General features: G+C 37.3%; 1 protein-coding gene across 3 annotated transcripts in view; it reads right to left on the reverse strand.

The window, feature by feature from the left end:
- The window catches only part of trrap (transformation/transcription domain-associated protein), a 91,502-nt gene extending 71,290 nt beyond the window's left edge, over positions 1–20,212 (reverse strand). The window contains exons 1-23 of one of the 3 annotated variants that reach the window (XM_084135558.1): positions 20,192–20,212; positions 17,710–17,890; positions 17,567–17,616; positions 17,372–17,482; positions 17,170–17,274; positions 16,019–16,102; positions 15,861–15,917; positions 15,653–15,778; positions 14,146–14,223; positions 13,359–13,447; positions 13,144–13,240; positions 12,911–13,049; positions 12,461–12,539; positions 9,634–9,868; positions 9,158–9,488; positions 8,855–8,952; positions 8,461–8,649; positions 8,165–8,356; positions 7,087–7,252; positions 6,534–6,790; positions 6,251–6,451; positions 3,489–3,640; positions 1,651–1,850 (exon numbers count right to left, since the gene is read on the reverse strand). In XM_084135558.1, the coding sequence (XP_083991684.1) occupies positions 1,651–1,850; positions 3,489–3,640; positions 6,251–6,451; positions 6,534–6,790; positions 7,087–7,252; positions 8,165–8,356; positions 8,461–8,649; positions 8,855–8,952; positions 9,158–9,488; positions 9,634–9,868; positions 12,461–12,539; positions 12,911–13,049; positions 13,144–13,240; positions 13,359–13,447; positions 14,146–14,223; positions 15,653–15,778; positions 15,861–15,917; positions 16,019–16,102; positions 17,170–17,274; positions 17,372–17,482; positions 17,567–17,616; positions 17,710–17,809 (3,136 nt within the window). In that variant the 5' untranslated portion in view covers positions 17,810–17,890; positions 20,192–20,212. Of the gene's footprint in view, positions 1–1,650; positions 1,851–3,488; positions 3,641–6,250; positions 6,452–6,533; positions 6,791–7,086; positions 7,253–8,164; positions 8,357–8,460; positions 8,656–8,854; positions 8,953–9,157; positions 9,489–9,633; positions 9,869–12,460; positions 12,540–12,910; positions 13,050–13,143; positions 13,241–13,358; positions 13,448–14,145; positions 14,224–15,652; positions 15,779–15,860; positions 15,918–16,018; positions 16,103–17,169; positions 17,275–17,371; positions 17,498–17,566; positions 17,617–17,709; positions 17,891–20,191 lie in introns of all 3 variants that reach the window. The other 2 variants (XM_084135557.1, XM_084135556.1) reach the window with 2 other exon arrangements.
- Positions 20,213–26,379: the final 6,167 nt, after the last annotated feature.

Below are 26,379 nucleotides of genomic sequence, written 5' to 3' on the forward strand. Positions count from 1 at the left end.
CCGAAATAAAAACAGACACCCAACGCAGCTGAGACTCTCACGCCAGCAGCCAGTGTGTCGCCGGCCTTATTCAAGCGCGAATGAGAACTGTTTCGCGGGGGATCCCAGGTGTCAATAAAAAAAAATAAAAAAAACGTTTTTCCGTTGTTGTTTTATAAATGCTCTATGACAATTGTTTAATAAATGTTCAATCAAAATGCAAAACATCGCGTCTTTTTTTTCTTTTCTTTTTTGTCGACTAATCGTTGTGCAGGACAGGACTTTGGTCGACTAAGCATTTCTTTGGTTGACTACAGCCCTAATTTTAACATTCATTAAATTGAATAAATCTAAGCCATAATCACTACTTTAATTGTGCAACAGTAATCAAATTAAAATCTATAACGTAGGTCAACGAATAGACAACTATGACGAATGTTTATGTCCACTATTTTCAGTACGATAGTCCTGTAGGGCTGAGCGAATCTGGGTAGAACTCTTTATTGCCCTAGTATTTCAGAAATCCTTTTAAAGGTATACATGTGAATTAAACGAGGCACAATGGCCTTCATCATCACAGTATGCTAATCATCAATATGCTGATTGAGGACTGTTGGGACACTCCAGGCACAGGATGGTTCTGTCTGGAGAGACAGTTGTTTGCACCTCAATGACACATCTGTACCATTTGATTCACAGGACGCTTTCAACTACATACCGTTTATTTACTAGTGTGCTGTAACATGCAACAAGGTCTTATCTGACAGCTTATAAACTGAACTGAATGGTGGTGAACTTAGCAGAGATATTAAAGTATCCTGATGTACAATCTAGGTACTATTGCTTAAACATACATTGAGGAGAATGTTAATGTTCTTCTCCCCCTCTTGATCACCATCCATTTGCCTTATCTTTTGGTTTCCTGTCAGTTGGTTTTGGTGTTGGTATTCCACTCATGTTTAACAATGCTTTGCTCTGGGTATAAGAAGGAAAGGTAACTGTTGATCTTGGAGAAAGGCTTTAACCCCACCACTCCCGCACACCGGTGCGTATACAAGAAAGGCTTTTACGGCCTCTTCTGCACAGCAGCGCATTATTTGTTACAACCAAGTTTTCTATACAGTATGTCGTTCCATTCTACTGTCTGTATATTTAAACATGTAACCTAATAAATAACTTTGCCTGCTCTAAAGGCTTTGAGAATATTTTCTTTTATCACTGGTGATGTTGAAAGCTAAAGTGATTATAAGTTCGTTATCTAAACGTTCAGGTTAAATCCTACATTTTCCTATCAACTCTAAGAAAGATCTTTACCTTTAAAGAATAAGAGGTTAAAGAATAACAACAAATTTAATTGAGTCAGATTATTTATATTGGAGTCAGATAAATAACTAAATTATGAACGTCATCCTTCAACTGCCTTTTGTTCCGATTATTGGTTCAAAATAGCAGTGTAAGCTTCCAGTCTTACAGTCCTGATTAAATTTAGTGGGATAAGGACCACATACTGTAACAGGTAGATATTTAAGACAAGTTTGTGGTCTAAAAGGAATACTAATTACAGTTTTAAATAATCCAGGACCCCAGAGTCCATGTATTTCCATCTCAAGTCATGTTAAGATTGAATTTCAATACAGATGAAATTAGCACATAGGCAAAAAGATTCCTCACCACACTGCTGAGCCACTGCCACCATGGTGTAATGGCGGATCAAGCTGGCAACGAAAGGCAGAGCGCTGGGCCTGAGATCCTTGATGACCGCAGACATGAACGCCCCCGTTAGGGCCTGCTCGAACGTCCTGCGCGCTGGGGTGTCCTGGGCTTTGTACCGGTGGGAGATGATCACATTAGGTATCCATTTCTCTGTGAAGCTGTTGAAAACCAGCAAAGGGATTTAGCTCATAATTCGCATTGCATCCATGAACTCGCTCCATTACAAGAGCCTGAGGTTGAATAACCCAATCAGGCAATTTGATTTGATTACAGAGTATAAAAGGCTTTTTGTGTTTAGACAGCTGAGCCCCATGGGAGTCTGGCTTTGTGTCTGGCTGACATTTTGTCTCATGTTTGGTTATTTACCCCAGCTGATAGCAGCACAGTGATGGAGCGAGTGTTTTATCCTTCCTCAAGCTTGCATTCTATAATGCCAAAGCCGGTAGCAGTGGTGATGGATCGCTCCATTTCATTATCGTTATTTAAAAGGCTTGGCTTAGGGAAAGGACTGAGCCGAAGAGAGCGGTCAGATCAATTCAAATTCATAACGCTGCCACTTGAATGGGACTCAATTATCCGGCCTGGCATTTGAGATATTAAGAGGGCATTCCGCCTTCTGAAAAAGGCCCTTTTCATGATGACCAGCACAGTGTGCCACACTGAAAGAGGGAGAGAAGATGTCATGAATCAAGACATCTGACAGCAGCTCTCTTCCCATTTAACTGACACTCGGTTACTTCAGAAAGGGGCCCATATGACTGGCTTTTGGGGTAAACAGATAAAGTACAGTCAATTAGCCTCAGCGTAGAGATCAATGACAATGTTATGTGACCCTCTTGCCCAGCCAGTAGAAACGGCCCTGAGTAATTAGCCCTTTGAACACTGTAGACAGTAGCGGCCAGGCTGGATGAGGCCCAGAGGAGCTGCAAACATAGTAAAAACAGCGGAAAATGCAGAGGCACGTTTCAGCCTCAGAGTGCACAAGAATAGGGCTACAATTCATAGTTATTTTGATAATGATATTCTGATTAATTTGGTTTTTTAAAAAGCCTAATTTTACTTTCTAATTTAATATTTTAAAAAAGTCCCCCCTGTGGTGAAAATCAAGCTCTTAAATGTTGTTTATAAGGCATAGTGGTGTTTTGCATAAGTCAAAACAATTGCTGAGTATTTTTATTTTCCTTAAAACTGCAATGAACCAAAGACGTTTCTGGCGTCACAAACTGCCTTGTAACCAATCACGTCAATGTGTGATCGTAAACGAGTGGATCTCTGAGCTGGTGCGAGTGAGTGGAGGCGGGGTTAATTTGCATATTCATAGAACTGCGTATACTAAATGAGACAAGGGTGTAGAGTTACAATCAAGCTATTTTAAGGCATGAAGAATTTTTTTCAAGGATAAAACATTTAAATATGTAATTTTGGTGTTCAAAGATGAGTTTTAAGGGACATAACTATTGACTACAGGGACTCTTTAATATATATATAACTTTAAGGCTATTGAAAATACATTAACTATTTAGGCTATGCTATATTTGCCACAAAAAAAAGTCACTACATTAGCATGATACCATTTAGGTCTGTTTTTTTTATTTTTTTTTATTAAGTTTAACAGAAAGACTCTCTTGCTCTCAGAATGAGCCATTATGCAAAATGGTAATAAACACAAGGCGTTCTAACATTTACAGATAAAGATATAACAGTAACCAATCTGAGATTTTTAATAGAAAATAATGATTTCATATTGAGCTATTCACAAGGGTGCCAGCGCATGATAAACTGAGTGGTTGTCTTACTTGGGATGGGCAAGGAGCTGGTAAAGGGCATGTTTGTTGTCCTCCAAGCTGGTCATGGCCACCAGGAAGCATTTGATCACCTCCCAAGCCTGTCGTCTGTAATACGGCTCAGTATTGGCACTCTTTAGGCAATCCAGTGCAGTCTCTATAGCCTAAATACATCAGGAGAACAGCATTAAGCCTTAGTGGACCAAACGTACGCATCAAAAAAATTGCATTAAACAGCTTAATACATCCCATTATAAACACAGAAATCTAGTTAAAGCGATACAAATCTCATCACAAAATGACATATGATTGCGCACTTGACATTTTTATTCAAGTTTCATTGCACATATAAGACACTAATCTTCCTCGCCTGAGTGAAATTTTCTATGATGACACTTAAAGACCCATCAAACATTAAAACATTCTGCAGTGATTAGATGCCTCTTAAACCCTTAAATTATAAAGAGACAAGCTAAAGTGGTAAGACATGTCGAGGGAGAAGATGAGCTAATTAATAAGATTCAAAAATAGAGAAGGCAGCTTGCCACAGAAAGGGTTGTCTGAACGAATTATCGCTCAAGACAGTGTGACCACTGACAGCCATGCAAGTCATTTCAAGACAGAATCCCCAAAACCAGCTCTTAATACTGATGTGCTCTGGGAAAAGGTAAAATAAATGGCACAAGAGTTGAGGAAAAAAGGGCCACACTTCTCAGTATAGCACTGTTTTACAATTCCTGAGGGTCCTGAGCTGTTCTGGCTTGTTGAGACATTATTATAAATGTCACATAACCTTGTACACATGTTTTATTCCCAGAAGGTCCCTCTACACAAACCATGTCATTTTTCAAAAGCTCATGGCCTCTACAGTGGAGGCCTGGCCCCTAAAAATGTCAAGTCAAGTATATTTGTATAGCGCTTTTCACAATACAGATTGTATCAAAGCAGCTTCACAGTATTAAATTAAAATAATACAACAAGGTTTGTTTCTAGTGGAATTTATTGATTGATAAAATTAAATTAAATATCCTCAAAATATCCCCAACTGAGCAAGCCAAAGGCAACAGTGGCAAGGAACCGAAAAACTCCATCAAGTGACCTAATGGTGACCTGAAACTCCATCAAGTGACCTAATGGTGACCTGAAACTCCATCAGGTGACCTAATGGAGAAAAAAAAAAACCTTGGTAGAACCCAGGCTCAGTCGGGGGCCAGTTCTCGTGTACGTGTTATATATAAAAGCATTAGTTTTTCTTTAAAACTCTGGGAGTTACCCCCCCCACATTAAATCGTTGCTCCTCTTCAGTGGCATCAAGAAAATGAGCCTAGGAACCCCTTGTAATGAACTCTGACACCATGGCGAATGTTCAAATTTAGTTTAATACCATGATGCTTGGAAATCAGATAAATATGGGCAGGATTACTCAAGCAGTCATGCAGAGAGACCATCAGCGCTGATGGGAGACAATCTGTCTCTGACTAAGAGAAGATACGTAGAGAACTTCCTTGAACTACGCAGCATTAGCTCTCATTTACAAACGTCTGGGTTCCTGGATAGGAGGAACGAAGTACGGCTTCATATTAAATGGGAAGACGGCTCAGCTTGGCTGGTGTCCAAATCAAACTGCGCTTGTGAACTGATTCCCACACATATTGAAACAAGCGAGGATGCTTCGAGAGTGAAGGCCGGTCCTATGGGGGACAGAATGAGTTGTTGTCTGTCTCGATCCAAACACGTCGCTGGGCTGAAGGCGGCTGCAAACAGCAGCTGCCGCCTGCGGCAACCACAGGACGCATGCAAATGAAATTATCAGCAACGGCACAACAGCGGTAGCATCCATCTTTGTGGAGTGAACACAATTACAGAAATGACAGTTTGCGTTTTCCCAAGCAGCGACGAGCAGCAGGAAAGGCCATTTAGCTGGAGTAAATAATCCCGTCTGCACAGCAGGGAGAGATTGATTAGAGGGGGGTGGGCAGGAGGGAAGAGATGAGCACAGCTTACAGCCTGATGATCTATTTAATTACCTGGGGAAGACGATGTCTTTCTGCACACACTACACTTTGACAAGGATTCATTACATGACGAGAATCCCTCTTCCAACCCCTGAACCACCCCCATCCCTCTCACACACATATTGAGGGCAAACTGACACATAAAAGGAAGTGAATTTGTTACGGTTTATAGAGAACCAAGCCAGAAACCAAAATTGGTGTTTAGGTATGCCGCGGTGGTTCGTTGTTTACAAAAACATGACATAGCCTCTTATGGTTCTGTGAGAGTTCTTAATAACAGCCAACACAAGTGGATTAATCTCAAATCAACCTCAAATTCAAATCTCTTCAGCACTGAAAAGGCTATTTAATATGAATATATTTATAAATTTCGGATTAAAGGAATAATTAAACCTTAAATGAAAATATCACTTCAAGGCTATAGGACAGAATGCTGAAGAATGTCCAATTTAGTAATCAAATGTGACAATTTATTATGTCAGGTATATATATATATATATATATATATATATATAAAAGAGAGAGAGAGAGAAATAATAGTTTTTGTGATTTTTAATAAATAAATAAAAGTAAAACAAATGCTCAAATAATGTGATGAAGTTATTAAAAACTGTTCTGTAGAATAAAAAAAATGTGCATTTCATGAAAATAAATTTGATTTTGATGTATTGTGCAGTCCCTACAAGGCACTAAGGTACTACATACATGACACAGTGACATTGCAGTGAGATGCCTGTATGAAAATTATAAAAGCATCACCTTCTCCATAGGCAGTTGAATGGAGGCTTTGCAGTCAGTGAACTCTGCCTTGATGCTGGGGCCTTGAACCTCAGTCACCACATACTGCAGCTTCTGAGACTCCTTCAGCATTTTTCGGTTACTTCCTCCAAACTTTCCCAGCACCCGGTAAGCAACATGGGAGATGGTCTCTGCAGGGTTACGGAGCGTTCGCCACAATGCCTGTTCATAAAGGTATTAAGAAAACATTTGAATCATCCCTCAGGACTCTGTCAGGTCAAAGGTGACGGCTCAAAGGCTTTACCTGCATAAGTTCGGCTCGGACTGGCTGGATGTGGTCATAGAGGAAGTCAGGTTGCAGGTTGTCCACGCAGAGCTCCAGTGTGCGCAGGCCCTGGCTGACCAGAGTCTGGGAACCGTTGAGGGCAGACACCAGTGGGTCCATGAGCATGGGCAGGTAGGGTAGAAGAGAGCTCAGCCGCACTGGGACAGTGAGGCACAGTTCAACAAACAGATCCTTCATGTGCTGCTTATGGAGGCCACTCTGCAACATGTTCAAACCTAAAGAGAAGCCACAAAGAATCAATACACAAGGCAGTAACATAGTTGTTTTTAGTGTTTTATTGAGTGTTTTGTCATGGTAAAAAACACATCTCAGTGGTTATAAACTGGTTTTGGTTTGACATCAACAACAGAAGATATGTGAAGAGATGATACTCATATTTACTTATAAGGTTAGCTGTATTTTGTTTTTGCATTAAGCAGTTTTTTAAGCAGTTTTCCTTTTCAGAAAGGTTGTAAACCAACAGTTGAGGACTATTGTTCTGAAAAACCCTATGGTTAGTGATCTCACTCACCTTGCAGCAAATTAGGCAGCAAAGGCAGAAACTCCTGGTACAAGAGGTCATGGCTACCCCCTCCTATTGAGCGGAACAGGGCTCTCAGCAACAGGAAGTAGTTATAGGGCTCCTTGGCAGATTGAGCCAACTCCATGGAACTGTTCACTATTTTATGAAGGTGAGGCTGTGAAAGAAATAGATTCAATACATCCCAAGTAAACAAAACTTCTATATGTCATCGTCATTGTATGTAAGAGTGAATAAATATGCTTTTCTGATAAATTTGTCAGGCTGATTGATTGGCATATATTTGATGATTTGGTGATAATTACTATATATGCAGTTGACACCCACTTACATTACCATTCAAAAGTTTAGGGTTGGTAAAACATTTAAATGTTTTTGAAATTCTCATGCTCATTAGGCTTCATTTATTTGATCAAAAATATAATAAAATTATACTGGGAATTATCAATAGAACTTAAAGTAACTTTTTTCATATTTAATTTTTTTATTTATTCCTGTGATGGCAAAGCTATAATTTTAGCAGCCATTACTCCAGTTTTATATGATCCTTCAGAAATCATTTCATTATTCTCATTTAGTTCTCAAAAACTTTTCTTATTTTAGCATTTATTTTAAATGAAAATATTTTGTAACATCATAAATATCTTAACTGTCATTTTTGATTAATTTAATGCAGAAATAGACCATTTCAAAACAGTGACACTGAAAATAATTTCAGCGGACAACAGGATTGATGGGAAGTGAGATACAGAAGCTTCTTCCTTTCCACTATTTCACAGTGACCTTCACTTTGGTCTTTCCTGTCAATCTGAGGCACAAGTGTCATTTCTCATCAAAGGAGCTGACAGAACGCATTAAAATTAATGCAGCGCGGTTACTGGCGCTGAGGCGTTAGACAGCACAGTGTCATCAGAGCTTTGAGGGTGTGAGCGATCCCTCTATCCAATTGCTCTGAAAAAATTGTGAATTACCTACTCTATAATCTAAATAAGCACCTTAGCCAACTAAAAGACAAAAGAGGCAACAATTTACTTTAAAAACCTTCATGTGCATAAGACACAACGCTCACCTTGAGCATTTGCTCATTTTCAGCAGCGAAGAGAGACACTGAGCCGAAGACCAGTTTGAAGAGTTTGAGATAGAGGTTTGATAACTCCACGTTAGAGCCCATCTCAGGAAGACGCTCCAACAGATACTCCACGAGGATGGTGGCAAACAGTGCAGAGGTGGTTAGGTTGGCCAGGAAGGAATTTGCCACAATCTGTTGAAGGATTGGACAGCCACGTCATATCAATGGTCAATGAATTTTGCAGAAAGAAAAAGCCAATTCAATTCTGCAGTGAACGAAAACTGCAGCACCAGTACCTGTAGGGCATAGTTCTTGGATATACGTTCCACCATGTATGGAACGGTGGTCTGGAAGATCTCTTTGAAAGTGAGAGGATTCATCATGGTGAAAACTCCAGCAAAGTGCTCCAAAACCTCCTTCTCTTCCTTCATCCGCACCGTCTGACAGTTAGCCACACGGATGTACGTCTGTCCATTGCCGGCAATCTGTACCTAGCCAAAAGGGGGTTGGCTCTGTGATAAGCTGTAAACTTCAGCTCTCAAGATCATGTGAATTCGAGTAAAACGACTGTATTACGCTCTGAGATTCGGCAACATAACTGGACGCACCTCTATTGTTCTATCAGAAAGTTTAAGAGACTGTTTGAGGATTTTGCTGTGGTAATCTGCACTAATCAGTGGACGGTCGTACCTGGTAGATGTCCAAGGCCTGCATGGCATATTTGACCAGCTTGATGTAGATCTGTGTCTCTTTGGGCTGGAGTTGCTTATTGGGAATGAACTGAGCCTCTGAAATACAATAATACCAACATTTAATACCAAAATTAATTATTTAAATGGAAATATTGAGCAAAACTAACCCTTCAATGACTTTGAGATGCCCCACAAAGACATTAAAAAGATCAATATAGTCCAGACAAAAAGAAAATGTTAAACAGAGCTAATATTTAATGACTTGGGACAATCTAAAGCCAAGAATGTCCATCCATCTCACCTCCAGGAGCTTTACAAGAAGTGATGCCCCATGTGATTGTTTTCACTCCACATACAAGGGTCTTCACCAGACTGCGACAGTCGGACACCTGGAAGGTCTGTTTGTCCTCTTTCTCGCCGGGTCTATCAAAAGACGTGGACGGAGGTGGTGCAGGGGTGACGGGTGTTGGTGGCGCAGATGGAGGTAAGGCGGGCGTAGCTACAGTAGGAGTTGCTGGGACTCCTTGTAATGCGGCAGAATCTACCACACCCATCTCTGATTGGGGCTTACACTTCTTAAAGATGGATACCAGTTGGTACCGTGCAATGGTGTGGAACTTCAACACAAAAACCTGAGGATATAGAAATTGTGCAATGTCAGATCAATGATTATGTGCTTTACAAATGCATTTGCATATGGCCAGACAGTGGCATTTTGTAGCCCATTGTAATCACGATCACAACATGGTTTACATAGGCTAATGTGGTCTCTCTCACCTCCAGCATTCTCATGAGAATGTCTCTGCCATTGCCATTCTCCTGTTCGCTCTTGGATCGGATGCAGTCTACGAGGTTTAGCAACAGCTTACAGGACATGGTCTGGATACTGCTGGGAAGGGACTCGTCGTCAATGTTCTTAGCAAACAGTTGCACCGCCAGGGAGAGGTCCGTCAACGGGAGGTTCTGTCTTACGTGGTGTACTAGGTCTGCTAGTGTGCTGTATGCCAAGGGCCTGAAACATCAACAGACTCGCTGTTAGACAACAACATTCATGCTTTCTAAAGGATTTCTGTTCTTTTTATACCAATTTCACGATTCTCAATTTTGATAGCAATTTTAATACCATGTTGATGTTCATTGATGGCCTCAACTTTGTCTGTTTACAAAAGACATGACAGTGTTTACAGAATACCTTGCTAAAACAGCCATGTTTAACTGATTTTGATTATTCAAAAACATACACTACCATTCAAAAGCTCAAAGCTGCATTTATTTGATCAAAAATACAATTATATTGTGAAATATTATTACAATTCAAAAGAACTGTTTTCTATTTTAGTATATTTTAAAATGCAATTTATTCTTGTGATGGCAAAGCTGAAGCCATTACTCCAGTTTTCATTGTCACCTTCACAAATCATTCCAATATGCTGATTTGGCTCGAGAAACATTTCTCATTATCATCATAGTTTAATATGAAGCTGCTTAATATTTTTGTGGAAACCATGATCATTTTTTTTCTTTTGATGAAAAGAAAGGTCAAAAGAACAGCATTTATTTAAAATATGAATCTTTTGTAACATTATAAAAGTCTTTGCTGTCAGTTTTGATCAATTTAATGAGCCCTTGCTCATTTTTACTTGAATAAAAGTATTAGTTATTAAAAAAACTCGTACTAACCCCAAACCTTTGAACGGTAGTGTAATTTTAAAGTACTACTGACTCATTACAGACATCCCTACTCTTGTGGTGTAGAACCTCCAGCCTAAAATTGATCAAAACCAACCCTCAAAGAGCAAATAGCTCTCGACCCCGGCTGATAATAATATCTTTGATCGATACTTGGGAGATTTCAGGCAAAGTTTAGAATAAACGACACTAATGGCTTTGACAGATTGTGAGTCCTGCCAAATTTGCCTGCTGAAGGCTGATGGAAGCCGTGGATGAGAGAGAGGTGGTGTTGGCAGGCATACGACATCTGGGGCAGGGAGACAGAGAGTGGGCAATGCCAGGACAGCCTGGCACATGAAGATGGGCACCTGTATCTCCTCTGCCCAGTGGGGCATTTCAGCTCAGTCAAGCACCATTAAATATCAATTCTGATTCGTTGCACTTGACGAAATCTAACTTAATTTTTTCCCCCCAAGAAACTTGGGAGGAAAGGGATTGTGGCCCCAAGCCACACTGAAGAAATTACAATAAAAAGAACCCTTACAGCTCATTCCAAAACATTCCAAAATCAGCTTCCTTTTGGCCACCTTCTAAGAGAGCAACACAACCGAAATAAAACCTCATAAGTGATGCAATTCTCTAAGTAGGCAATCATAAAGTATGAACATGTGTCATCTAAATAGTGTTTTTCAGAACTTACAACTAATTTCACTGGAGTTTGGTGTCGGCATGTTTTTAAGCTAGCAATGTGATACTCTAGTAAGTAAAATGCATAGCATTTACAAATATTGGCCATTTTTTTAATTAAACGATCTTTTTTACGAGATATCTTTGCCATCATCTAAAACTTAAAGTTAATCTTTAAAAACACAAATAATTTAATAATAGTTATTTCACTTTTCACACTGTACATTATAATGTTGTGATGTCTAAAATCACTTTAAAATTTAAGTTTTTAATGTTTATTTTTTTATTTATTCATTAAAGAGTTTAATATCAATTTATCAATTATCATCCATCACATGAATTTTTTTTTTTATTAATACAGTTTCAGTAACAAAATTAATTGAATGCTTCTGTTAAAATATATATGTCTTAAAATATATGTCTATTAATAAACTTTTCAAAATGTATGGACCCCATAATAAGATTATAATATTTTGTGGTATGGTGTGTACATACACATATATACACATAGAGAGAGCGTTTTCTTTTATTTATCATTTTATTAATATTTATTTCCTTCATGTATTTGTCCTCCTATTCTTGTCAGTGCCAGGCTGTTTGTAAGTGGTTTAAATGTTAATAAATTAAAAAAAGATATTCCGGTAACACTTTACAATAAGTTTTATTAGTTAACATTAGTTAACTTTAGTTAATATGAACTAAGATTGAACAATACTTCTACAGAATTTATTAATTAATGATTTAGTTAATGATTATTTCAACATTTATCAATACATTATTCAGATCAATAGCTGTATTTGTTAACATTAATGCACTGTGAACTAACATGAACAAACAATAAACGACTATATATTTATTAATTAACATTAACAAAGATGAATAAATCCTGTAACAAATGTATTGCTTATAGTTATTTCACGTTAGTTAATACATTAACCAATGTTAACAAATGAGACCTTATTGTAAAGTGTTACCAATATTCCTTTGCCGACACTCTTGATTCATTTTTTCACCTTGCTTGTCGCAATGCATTCTGAGATTGTCTTCTCTGCAGAGCACAGCATTTGGCTTTAGAAAAGAGCTTTTGCATCATGAGGGCATCTACAATTCCTTGAAACTGCCTACGCAGGCACCTAACTATGCTTTGGAAGTTAAATGTGTGCCCTGCATATTGCACAGATTGCTTATATTTGACATTTATGGACAATACCATATAAATTTGGAGGTGGTTAATCTGCGTTCTTACCTTAGCGTCTCTCTCGCAGTGTATCCTGAGCCAATGAGTATCGACTCATCGAAAAGCTTGTCCATGCATGGAATGAATTCTGCAACACAAACAGCTTTTATCAGATGCCATTGCAGGCTCTAAACCCAACCAAAACGGCTCAAGGGCCCATGAACCCTGAGATACATCAATGTCGGGTCTAAACAGTGAGAGTTTCTTATCGATTCATTTAACCTTCTCTACAGGATTAATGATTTAGAAGAGTGTATCAGATTCCTCTCACAAACGCTATTGATTGAGGGGTGAAGCTCAAAAAGAAAGCAGCCGTAACATATCAAAGCGGTACCCCATGAAGCTCAGTGGCGTAATTAACACCAGATGCGAGCTCTCCTACAATAGCGAACGCTTTGCATATCTTATTTGGGAATATCTGCCAACAACCTGCAAAGTGTTTAGCGGTGGATGACTCACGGCTGCGTAGATCTGTGGTGAGGATGTGCTTGGCAGCGATCAGCAGCTCTTTCCGCAGGTGAGCCGTCTCAGGGGGGCAGTTAGTCAGCAGCTGTAACATCCCCTTCACCATCTGCTGGGAATACTTCCCAACCAAGTCCTGATACACACACATTTCCACATTAGTCGCTGTTTGAGTATTACAACAAGTTTAGAAAAGTTTAATTAACAGGTGTTTTCCTGAGCCACGCTACCTGGTAGATCCGGATAATGTAAGCAAGAAACGACAAGGTCTTGATCTGAGCGGCGATAAAATCCGCATAAAGCTCCTTGTTGAACAGCTTGTGTTGCCTGTCACGGAGAGAAACCAGAAAATGCTTTAAATGTCACTGTGTTAAATTGCATCCATTTCAGTGCATTAACGGTGATCTAACGCCACACACTCAACGAGACGAGAGAGGTCACTGACCGAGCCTGCGGAGACACCTGCAGCATGATGGTGTTCATGATAAGAGGCACGAACTCTGACACCACGTTGTGAATGTTCAGTTTGTACAGCTAGGAGAAACATCATACGGAAAAGCAATTAATGCATCAAAGTACAGTGGGACACAGACACAAAGCAGACTTCTGCTTGAAACGTACACACTGTTGCAGTGCAATTTACAGCATTTATAAGATTCATGCATTTAAAACAGAAGATTCTGACTCAAATGCAAAATCCTTTATAGATCTACCAATACATCTAAGCATTTTAAAAACATAGCATATTGTGAACTTTTTATGCAAAACTTGATTTAGAGCTGCCTGAGGATTTTAAGACACAACGACACACAATAAGTTCTGAACCAGGATCTGCGATGTTTGTGGGTTTCTAGTATTTAGGCAGAAAATAGGACTACACCTGCTGGTCAAATGTAAAATGATAACGTGCAGAGAAGGTAAACCAAAAGTCGTGTTTTGATTGATTGTAGCTTCCTGACAGCTGCAGACTGCCATTTTATGACTCAAAATATCAAAATTGATTTTCTTTGCTATTAAAGCTCATATTGACAAAGACAAAAAAAGCACACAAAAAAAAATCTAAATCACAACCACCCTTTTGATAAGCGTGCCAGGTTTGAGTAAACAATGGATTTAGATAGCAAGTATGTGTTTCAGATGATTGACGACACCTTTTATAAAGGAGCCAAATATCTAATTGAAGAGGGCTGGCATAAAGTCAACTTTGAATGAGTGTTTTTATGGGCTCTCACCTGATACATGAGGACTACGATGATGGGAAGCTCTGCCAACACTTTGAGTGACAGCGATCCCCGGGGGATTATGGTATGCTGGAGGACACAGAGAAGACAGATGAGGCCAGTGAAAGACTACACAAGGCGTTACGATAAAACTTTTGAACACCTATGGAGTTGTCTTTGTTGACAGTAAACGTCAATTCAATTCAAGCTTATTTGTATAGCACTTTTCACAATACATATTGTTTCAAAGTGGCTTTGTAGAAAATGTTTGTTTCAGAAGAGCTGAACTGCAACTGCATTTTAGCACCTCTTTGCACAAAGTTCATAAGCAGGAATTTGGTGCCCTCTAGTGTCTACATAAACAAACCATCATTCGCATTAGAATCAGTCTATGATTAGGAACTCCAGGAATGTAAACACTTTACAAATGTTGGCGGACTTGGCTAAAAATACATGTGCAATCAGGGTTCAAAACATTTTGTGACTGAATGCACATATTGTGGTGGTCACAAACGCATGTGACAACACTGTATTTGTAGTATCTAACTCTAAAGCCGCCTTTCCACTGCACACCACAAACGACAGCCAATAGACCGGAAGTAGGGATGCACCGATATGAAATTTTTGGCCTGTACCGATAACCTATAATTCTTTATATCTGAAAGCCGATAACCAATATATTGACTGATAAATCTAAATCCAAATTTTTTGAGAGCCTGATCAAAAGTCTCACCATTAAAAGCCATGTCTCAAGCACACAATTATAATGTTCTCATTATAATTTTATGTAGCCTATATGGCAGCCTTATAACAGAACATGTTGCACTTAACTGTATTTTCCTTTTTTGAAGTGATTCCAATCATATTTCAAGCAATTCAAAACCATCATGGCGAACAGTGAGCATCTAAAGTGTCTCAGCTGAAGGAAATAATCCATTAATTATCGGCTTAAATATATTGGCCAAATTTTCTTATCGGGCCGATAGCGCTAGCATTAAAAATGAACATATATCGGCTGATATATTGTGCATCCCTAACCAGAAGTCATTCATTTGCTATGGAGAGTCACACAGGGACTGTGTGGGGTGCCGACCAGAATTTTCGGATCCGATTTGAGCTTTGGATGCATTCAATTTTTTTAATTTGAGCTACTACATATGTGGCACGCTGACCAGATGTGATGTATTCCAATGTATTTCAATCAGATCGGTGTGAGAATTATTACTATTTTATCTATCAGAAACACTTGATACATTTAACCCAGCATTAGCGATCAAGTCAAAAATCCACACAGATCAGCATTTGGACACTCAGATCTTATCAGTTTTACTTTCAGCGCCCAGGCTTATTGGTACTTTACATTTCTCACACTCACACACACACACAAACACTCTTACACACAGTACCATTCTCTGGACTAAAGCAATATCGCTCACATCATTGTGTCTCTGCTGATCACATTTGTCAAAACTATTGAGATGATGAGGATTGTGTACAGTTAGAGAGCATGTGTACTGACCGTCCGGGTCTCGCTGTCCTCACGCTCCGGTGCGGTCTTCACCAATACTGAGGTAATCATGCCCACCATTTCTGGAGAAGGCACAGTGTTTTCTGCTATAACCTGAGGATTCTCAAAATACCTTGTCTGACAGACAGAGACACAGGTTCAGAAAACAGATACTTTCACACAAACAAATACTACAAATCCAATTCTTGTTCCAGCTTACCACAACTTTTGGCAGTTCTTTGTAAATTTGCTTCACAAAGTCCAAAAAATGATGAATCTGTAAGAGTGGGCAGAGAGATGTTTATTTAATAACATTTATTGAAACACAGGAAATGCAAATGCGAGTCAACATCAGAGCGCCAGAAGGCTGCATCTCACCTCTTGAGAGATCGGCGGGCGAAACTGTTTATGCAGTTCAATGATGATGCGTAAACAAATGAGCACATTCTCTTCACTTTCAATCTAAATGATGAAACAGAGGCAAGAACCAGTCAGAGCCAAAATTTAAAAATACCCTCAAGATGATGCATTGTAAACAAATGTAAAATGAATTGTTTACTACAACCACTGAACTTTAACTAACTTTAAACAAAAGTAACTTTAGACAAAAGTGCCTGCTAGATAAATTAAGTGAAATAATCCACTTTGACAAAACAATCCTTTGAATTCTCTTTAAAGTAATTACCCTTTAATGACTTAATAAAATCAAATATAGAGTTTTGTGGCTTTTAGTGCATGTATAAAAGCTTTGATACCATCTAAAAATCAAAAGTTTGGGTCAGTAATTTTTTATGTTTTTGAAAGGAGTCCCTTAGGCTCACCATTTATTTAATCAACTATACAGTAAAACATGAATATTGTAAAATATCATTACATTATAAAGAACTATATTCTATTTTCATGCATTTCAAAATGGAATTTATTCCTGTGATGACAAAGCTGAATTTTCAGCAGTCTTCAGTGTCACATGATCCTTCACAAATCATTTTAATATGCTGATTTGCTGCTCAATAAGCATTTTTCATTAGTATCAATATTGAAAACAGTTGTGCTGCTTTTAATTTTGTGGAAATCAAGATATTCTTTCAATATTCAAAAGAACAGCATTTATTTGGAACAATAAATCCAATTTAGTTGGATTTAGTATTGACACTATCAATTTAGTGCATCCTTGTTGAATAAACATTAATTTCTCTTAAAAAAAATTACGGACCCCAAACTGAACTGTATTCTAATTCAAAATCCACACAGATCAGCATTTGGACACTCAGATCTTATCAGTTTTACTTTCAGCGCCCAGGCTTATTGGTACTTTACAGTTCACACACAGACACACACACATACACACTCACTCACTCACACACACACAGTACCATTCCCCGGACTAAAGCACATCGCTCTCATCATTGTGTCTCAGCTGATCATATTAATGTAAAAACAGAACAAAAATGAAAAATCCTCTTGTCCAATAAAATGCTATTTTATAGAATCTATATCAGTTGAAGTGTGACATTCAGGTAAAGACTGACCTCAAGGAAGCGGAACATGACAGAGAGGATGTTTTTGGCATGGGGCCGCAGATGTTCATTAGTTGGGATTCGGTGGATGATCTCCAGGACGAGTTTCCTTAATTGCTATAATAAAATTCAAAGACACCCCAAGTTTACTTCAATGCCAGGAACGAGGCATTTATGATGACTAGAGCAATATGATTTTTATCAAAAAGCACACCTGTGTTGGTTTCTCCTGAAGGAATTGCACTTCTCCATCCTGCAGAAATGTTAGGAAACGAGGGATGATATGCTCCAAGAAAGTAGAATACTGTGGTGAGGATGTGACATTCTGAGAAAGAAGAGACTAACATCAATTACTATGTGAAAGCAACTTTCATTTCAAGCTTTTCAGAAGCAAAATAGAAGAGTTTACCTCGAAATTCTCACTGACTTCCTGCATCATCTTCAGTTTGGTTTCATCCGCTGATGTTTAAATGAAGGAAAAACACGCCAGTAAGCAGAGACAGCGCTTTCATCTAACATAGTAACAACTGAAACAGAAGGAAACAGACTCACGCGTGTTGTTGTCAGTGAGCGCCGCCACAAACTGCAGGTATTTCTTCATGAGGGTGGTCTGATCCACCACGGTGGGGCTAGGGGTGGGGACGAAAGACATGGTGGCGGCCGGGATAGACAGGATTGCGCTGTAAAGGGGCAGACTAGCGTCTGCGCTCGTCTCAGTAGAAGTTCATGTAATCTTTAGGTGAGTGAACAAGAGGAACGGTCAGTTTTACTATACAGCCTTGCACAATCAAGAACAGTAATGATACTTTAGCACAAAATCAGTATTCTACAAATACAGAGGTTTTGAATTACCAAATTCACGTACCATGGTGTTTACATGATAATACATGTCAAAAAGGCATGAAAGTATCTACACACAAAAAACAGTATTACCATGGTACTTTGTAACTAAACACCTTTTCTACAGCAAAATGGGGTTCGGGGACTAGGGGGTCTGTAAAAAAGTTATAAAAAAAAAAAAAATAGAATAAATAAAATTATAAAATAAATAAGTAAATAAACTTGATTAAAATAAATAAGAAACATATTAAAGGCACATTATGTAAGTTTCACCGCTAGAGGTCACGTATAACAATAACTAATGCGTATCTTGATGACGCCGAGAATAAGCGTGGAATCATGGGAGTTGTCGTCTTCACCTCCACAGCTGATGGAAAGCAATCTGACGGGAATCATGCAGAAATCATGTTCATGGCTGAGCTAATGTATTCAAGTTTTATTAACGTTCCTGTGGTATGAAGCAGCGCAGGACATTTTACGTTGCTGTTTTTATTATCCCGCAGTCAGCCACTGACACTCCTTTCGCTTTGTTGTTTATGTTTATTTTGCGATTAAAGTTACGTTTAACATCTGCCTCCCTCTTCCCTGAACTTCGTTAGAGTTATGTATGATCACTTAAATGCACATTATTTTATTTCATTCTAATAAAACAGCTGAATCACTACTCATACAGGTCACTTTATCTGACGTATAAAAATTGTGGGGTAGGCTAATACAGCGCTGTTTGACTTGGTCAAAACAATCATTGTAAAAATGCATTTGAGTGCGTTGAAAGTTATGTTATAACGTTACTCTATGTGTTGCACATTGCAGTGAGCTAGATCAACATTAGAATATCAAATAAATAAAAGCTGGATGACTCGACGTGTTGCTAAATGGCATGCAGTACATTTTAAAACATATTGTATGGTGGAGAAAAACGCTACTTCCTATTTTCTACAAATATAGATCTTTCTGATTATGCTTTGTTATCCACTTGACAAAATAGTGTTGCCTCTGAAGCATGGTACAAACCTGTTACTCGCTGTAAATCAAGAAAATTAGAGATTCAAACAATAAGACCATAACAATGATCAGTTTTCTGTCGATAAACGTAGCCAAACAGTTGCTCACCTGTCTAATAAAACACATAATATATTAAAGATTTGGTGTTTCCATGGTTTCTACTGAAAGAAAGGGTAGCGCAGATATGATTTCATTGAAAAGCGACGTAATGACACAGGCTGTTACACTGGATAAAGTAGCTAATTTTTCTTGATTTAAACTTTGTTTGAAACATTTGGGATAATGTTACACAAGCCAACAAAATATAACATTGTTCTAGTGGTTTTTGGATATTTTAAATCCAAAAATCTTACATAGTGATTTTAAAGTGAAGTAATATACATTTAATTTAAATAAATAAACACATCCAACAGTACAGTACAATAGTGCGTTTCTTTTACACATTTGAATGGTCATTTTACATGAAAATAATATAGCTGCCTTTTAAAATTTAAAATTGGGGTTTGAGTTTGAGCTGAATAATGATACTACATCGTCTCCTGCAGAACAGTTTTATAGTTTTATTATAATTTTGCAACATTGACGGTTTTTTCCTGTTTATTACTGCAAGGCTGTTTTGTATGTAAACATACAAACAAACGTGACGTGACGATGTATTTATATCAACTATCAAATGCAAACAATAATAATCTAAAACAAAAACAACATCTCATCCAGCACAATTACTTAGAAGTGTTTTAGTGAAGTTCACCTCTAGTTTAGGGGAAGCGATGGGCGCGCCAAACTGCAACAACACGCCTACTGCAGTCACGCTCACTGACATGACATGATGCGCTAATATTAAAAATAAAAACTAAACGAACTATCTATCACAGAGCTGCCTCAAACACAGAGACTTTTACGCTTTCTGAAAATTAATTTGTTTATAATAGTATAGAATAAGCTAGCAACACAACCAGGCCATTTACAGAAGAAAGAGCCTACTGTCGCTAACTGGCTAGCCGGCTGCTAACCCAATACCAAGTCCAAGACATTTTTCACATGCAGAACTCAAGATTTTCACTTTTTACCTTAATTGGTGCAAATAACTGGTGCGGATTTCTTTCAGGCAAATGCTAATGAGAGACTTCTGCACTCGTTATGTATCTAATTTACAAAATTACTCCCAAAAAAAACAGCACCAACTTACCAGCAAGGGGACCGGAAGGAGTTGTAAATGAACTTCCGCTACACCGAATGAAATTTAGTGGAAGGGATGAAAACAATCCGCCGTTGTTCTGTTTACTAATTCTGTAAATTATTATATTTTGAAAACCGTATAAAGCGAATTGTATGCTTTTCTACTAGTGTTTCTCAAGTGGATTTGGGTGTCCGAGGTGTGTTTCAAGCAGTGATTTTCATATTTAGACAGTAATATAGTTCCACGCGGACGGATACAACAGAGAAGGCAGGCGTGTGAAGACCATCGAAAACGATGGTCTTCCAGTTTTCAATAAACTGGTATATAAAATGTTTAATTTAACGTAACAGCACCCCAGTAAACAACAGAATAATAATTTAAATAATCGATTCAGGGAGATTTCGAAATAACACATTTATTTATAAATTATTTATCGATATGTTTAGGTTGAATCACATTTATATTAGAGAATATTACTGGATACATGCTTCATAGATCAGCTGCACTGATGTGCTGCTTTTTATTGGATCCATAATAATTATGACAATGATAAGGATGCTAAATAAATATATCTAATGGCAAATAACATGCAGGTACACATGTGACCACTTGTGGGCGACAGACAAGCTGGATCCTCATCGAAACTCATCCAGGTGTATTAACACCCAAAACGACCATTAAAGTCACTCATAATTTCGTGGCACTGGCAGAGATAACGACATGTCAAACAAACACATTTAGATGTGACTTTTTATAATTTAAGAACTCAAGTTAAGAATGAACATTTTTCTATTTTCATTTCCCATGTTTGGGATTCTGTTTTGATTTTGACAACTGACCTTATGGACATTTCAGTGGATGTATAAAAATTGTTCACAAGTTCACACAGATGTCCTATGTAGCTGTTTATCACAATGGACATGTTTCTGTCATATTTAACAACCAGAATACTTTTGTTTTAATTTGAATGAACAATATTTTGCATTCAAAATGTGCTAATAACATTTATTGTGATAAATGCCACTTGATTTAATATTTTCTGTAATGTAATGACATTCATATATGTGTTCAAATACTTTTGGGGTCACTATAAATTACATGACAATGAAAGCAGTATACAGCATGTTGAGACTTATGATTTGATATAATGATATAATGTTTTTGTTTTTTTTAATTTTCGCATCGTCACAGCTGTCTGTTAATCATACTAATTGAGTACAATCACAGCGGTGGTAGCAGATGTAATCCTGGTGGAGCTTCAACAGCCCAGATGGAGAAAGGTCACATTATCATTTCAATAGCCCCTCTGTTGGGCTGGGCGTATAAAAGCAGGAACAGGACCCTGTTCTCACTGAACCTGTGATTCATGTAATAGTTTTACATGGACTGGAAAAAAAACCCATCACACCTAAAATAAGATATAAAAGTAATGCAAATGGACTCTTTTAACATTTCCGGGGTTCTCAGAAGCAGAAGCTGTCAGGTGAACAGACACAACAAATATAGTTTTTGCACTCCCGTTTGCCCCAATAGCAAAAGAGAAAATCCACAATAGCATTTCCATAACTTCCCAATCTGGATTCATCAATTATCTGGATTCATCAATAAACTGCAAAAAATATCATCACCTCTCCTCTTCCCCGTGTTACCGTAACATTAATGCATGAAAAATCCAAATCCAAAAAGGTAGGGCGAGATCCAGACAAGAAACATAAAACCTAACGGTAAACGAAACCACAAAAGATTTACAGTAGGGATGTAAATATAAATACATCGACTGACTCTCAAAAATAAAGGTTCTTTATTGGCATTGATGGTTTCATGAAGAACCATCCATGGAACCTTTCCATTGGTCAAAGGGTTCTTTATAGTAGAAAAAGGTTCTGTAGATCATTTAAATGTTCTTTACACTAAGAACAGTTCACTGAAAGGTTCTTTGGGGAACCCAAAATGGATCTTCTATGGCATCGTTGCAAAACAAACCCTTTTGGAAGCTTTATTTTTAAGTGTATACTATGGAAAACAAGTGGCTAACAAGGAACAGGTGTGCAATGAATTGGCATGGTAACAAACAAGGCAGCCATAGAAACAAAGGTAAACAGGAACAAACCACAGGAAGAGGACACAGGAAACAATGGAGACATAAAATGCACTTCAAAATAAGAGTCCTAGAACACAGAACACACAAAACACAGGGGAAATTGTGACAATAACGTTGGTCAAACAAGAGAAAGATGTTAAATTTGCAGTCACTTCCTCGGCTGTTGTATTAGAAACACTCACACAGCAGTGCTAACCAGTTTTCTCTAATTTAATGCCAAGGTAATATAACACAACATAGTGTTATAAACCTACATTCAATATAAAAAAAATATATATATAAGAAAGTTAAAAAAATTAAAAAAGATGTTTATATTTACAATGTTAAAACACATCATCACAGTTTGTGAATATAGGGTCCTGATTGTTGTGTTCACCAGTTTAAATATTAAAGTTGCAACTTTAACATATTTTCCCCATATTTTGACATACATCCAAGTGAAATGAAATAATGAAAGAAGGTTATGATTAAAAATTATAAGGTCAAAACAAATAAAGAAAATAATATGCATGGATTAATCATTCTCTCTAAGATCAATAACATGCATTTAGAAATAGGGTAAATTATACATTAAAAATGACTATGCATCATTATGGTAAGTAGCCTAGATAAGGAAAGAAATTCAAACTAGAAAATGAATTGAAAACTAAAATTTAGAGTATTTCATGTGTGAGGCGGTAAGAACACAGCGATGTTCCCTGAACACCTGATGACTCACATTCTGCTGTAAAGAGGGTCACAGGTTCACAGCGCAAATGTGTTGCCACTGTAAACAGAGCTCTCATCTATTCTGTTTAATGAGTGTAGGGTATCAGGCTCAAAACAAAATATCTGGATAACATTTTTCTCTCCAGAGTGCATCAACTCATTTTGTTTTGTGAAGGGCCTTGTTTATTCACTGGCTTTCCATCTCTCAGAAACATGATTGAATGAGATGTTATTAGTCATGTAAGTGCTCTATTCAAGGGCAAGGACTAATGTGTTTCTTGCTGAAATGTTATTGATTAACTTTTCAGTTATATTTGTGTACCATGGGGTGATGTCCTGCTACTTTTGGGTAAATCACCTAAGTAGTGGTTCCCAACCCTGGTCATCCAGAGGGCCCTGCATAGAATATGTACCTTGTTTAACATGTGCACTCTGCTAATGATCTGATGAGTTAAAACAGGTTCAGGTTCACTTCTTGGTGGCACAGCATGAGCTTAATGGATATATTGAAGAAATTATGATATGGAACTTTCCAGTCATGTTTTTATTCAGTGTCTACACGCTGACTGATTCGGTGAGTTCATTCAGAGTTCACTCAATTATCCATCAAATAGATTCAGTCTGGTAACTTTTGTGATTTTGTTTTTGTTTTTGTGAACAATTAATTAAAGAATCAATTCATTAATGTCATTTGATTGTGAGCTAGACTATAGGTTGTGCTATATTGTTTGCAGTGATGCAAAGCCCTGCAAGTCCCATTTTTCTAGGCATTCAAAACCTGGAGGATCCAGAACCAGGAGTTAAGTAGGTCTTGTCTATCATTTGATGGTGAAAATATGTAACAAAATGAACAGATAAAAGAGATCAAATGGTCTTATATATAAATCTTTGCATTTTATTCTTATACATTATGCATTTGGCAGATTATTTTTATCCAAAGTGATTTACCACTGACCTTGCTAGCGCCATGCTCTTGATGAAATAGCCTTGAAAGTACACTGACAAAAATGGTAACCTAAAAATGTTTTTTATTATTAACTGGTGTTATTCAGGTTTGAAATATAATTTAACATTATACTGAACAGGAATAGGAAAACCAGACACAGGAAAAGTTTCTTTCCCCAGGCCATCTACCTCATGAACACTTAAATGTTCCCCTACTGTGGAACAAACATGTGCAATACTTCCCTCAGACATTTCATTATAGCACCTTATAACTTTATATATATTTATAATTTATTAATTTTTTTTTTTTTTTTTTTTATACCTATGTTACTTGTCACTTGTCTTGTCACTTTATATTGTATGTGTACTGGAAGCTACTGTCACCAAGACAAATTCCTTGTATGCGCAAGCATACTTGGCAATAAAGCTCTTTCTGATTCTGATTCTGATTCTGAATATACATTCATTTATGCCAAAAAAACCCCTAATTTTTATGGGTTAAACCAGGTAGATAGTTCTTTGATGAAACAATAGCAGGTTAAAAAATTTCAATAATGGCCCATTGTACCCAAACATCACTTTGTATTAACCAAAGGATATTATGGGACTTGCCGTTCAGTAAGTGAGCCATGTATACATCCATTATCAATTAATTCAGAAATCTCTCAGATTTCATAAAAAATATCGTCATTTGTGTTCCGATGATGAACGAAGCTCTTACGGGTTTGGAAGGAAATTAGGGTGAATATAGCTATAATTAATGACAGAAATTTCACGGGTGAACTAATCCTTTAATAAAATGGTCAGTTTTAAAAAATATAAAAAAATTACTAAATTATTTATTTTTGACTGGTATTTGCTTTATTTCCAATACCACTCAAGAAGGTCTCTGTCTTGATAGTAACTTGTCCTGATTGTCAATTCATTTGTATCCGTATGAAACGAACACATTCTAACACAAAGTACTATTAATTGTGCAGTGTCCGTTTGACAGTATGTTCTTACCACCGTTGGGGAGGTGTCAAAGTTCTGCCAGGCTCAGCAATACGCTTGGTTTGGCTGCTCCCGGCATCAGTTTTCTCTGCAGTGGCTCTGGTGAAAAGCCAAGTTCTGATCATGATCCTGTTAAACCTCTGATCCAGTCCAACGGCACACCACGTTTAGTTACATAAAACAACACTATAGCCTAATATTTTTTCTTCTTTTTATAGCTATAACTATAGTATAATATAATTAGTATTCTAGTTTTATTTCTTCTGTTTATATAATTATGAATATTTGTAGGCTATACATTTTAACATAAAGTATTTGAATACAATGATGACCATTGAGTAACCTGGCAAAAGCTAACTCAAAAGCTATTGTCGCCTGCTTACAAGCTTTTAATGCAGCACTGGCTGTTTTGGTTTCCATTTTACTGCAGATGGCACCTGACCCCTCACAGTGTCCTGTAAAACTAATCTTAATCTCATTTAACTTCATCTTGTCCACATCCGTAGTTACAGAACATATGTAAGCAATAGGGGACACCGGAAAGTGTTCAGATTAAAATTAGTTTAACCAATTAGAAATGAGCAGAGGTGCAATCATACAAGTTGTATAAGTAAGCTATCTATAATATATATATATATATATATATATATATATATATATATATATATATATATATATATATATATATATATTAAAAAAAAAACATTTACAGTCAAAAACTAATTTTTGTTAGTTAGTTAAAAACTAATGCGTTTATGGATTTTAAATAACAGAACAGGCATCAGCCATCCTCATTATTGTTACTTTAAAAATGACTATGCTATTATTTTAATCTAAATGTCTAAAAAAATAGAAATATAATTTTCTATTTTAAGCATAACATTACTTTTATTCTATCCCCTAACCCTAAATACAACCCACACAGAAAACTTTCTGCATTTTTACATTTTCTAAAAAAAACAAAAAACATAATGATTTATAAGCTGTTTTCCACAGGGGGACAAAAAAAATGTTTTTGTGGTTGTGGGCTACGTTGTAACAATGCCACTTTTTGTAGTATAATTTACACAATTTAAGGACAATTTTTAAAATCCACCACTTTAATTTATATTAGACAAGCAATTTATATGCACAGACGTTAAAAGAATCAACTCTGCACGGTCACCATCCCCCTATAAATACAATTTATAATTTAAAGTTAGTATATTAGGCTACACAAAGCCCTAAGTAATAGGCAACTCAAATAATCCATGTGTTAAACAGACTTATAATAAGGCCTTCATCTTTGCTACTGGCCACCGATTAAAGAGGACTTTAGGAGAGATATGTGTCCTTTGTTAAGAAACTCTCACGCTAACTTGTTGGATTAAAGCTGCTGCAGACGGATAATATTGGATTTTATAGCTACACGAGCCAGTGACGTTAATACTACAGCCAATCCGATTCCTCC

The sequence above is a fragment of the Abramis brama genome (assembly GCF_963993115.1).
Source record: "Abramis brama genome assembly, chromosome: 14".
In the NCBI taxonomy this organism is placed as follows: Eukaryota; Metazoa; Chordata; class Actinopteri; order Cypriniformes; family Leuciscidae; genus Abramis; species Abramis brama.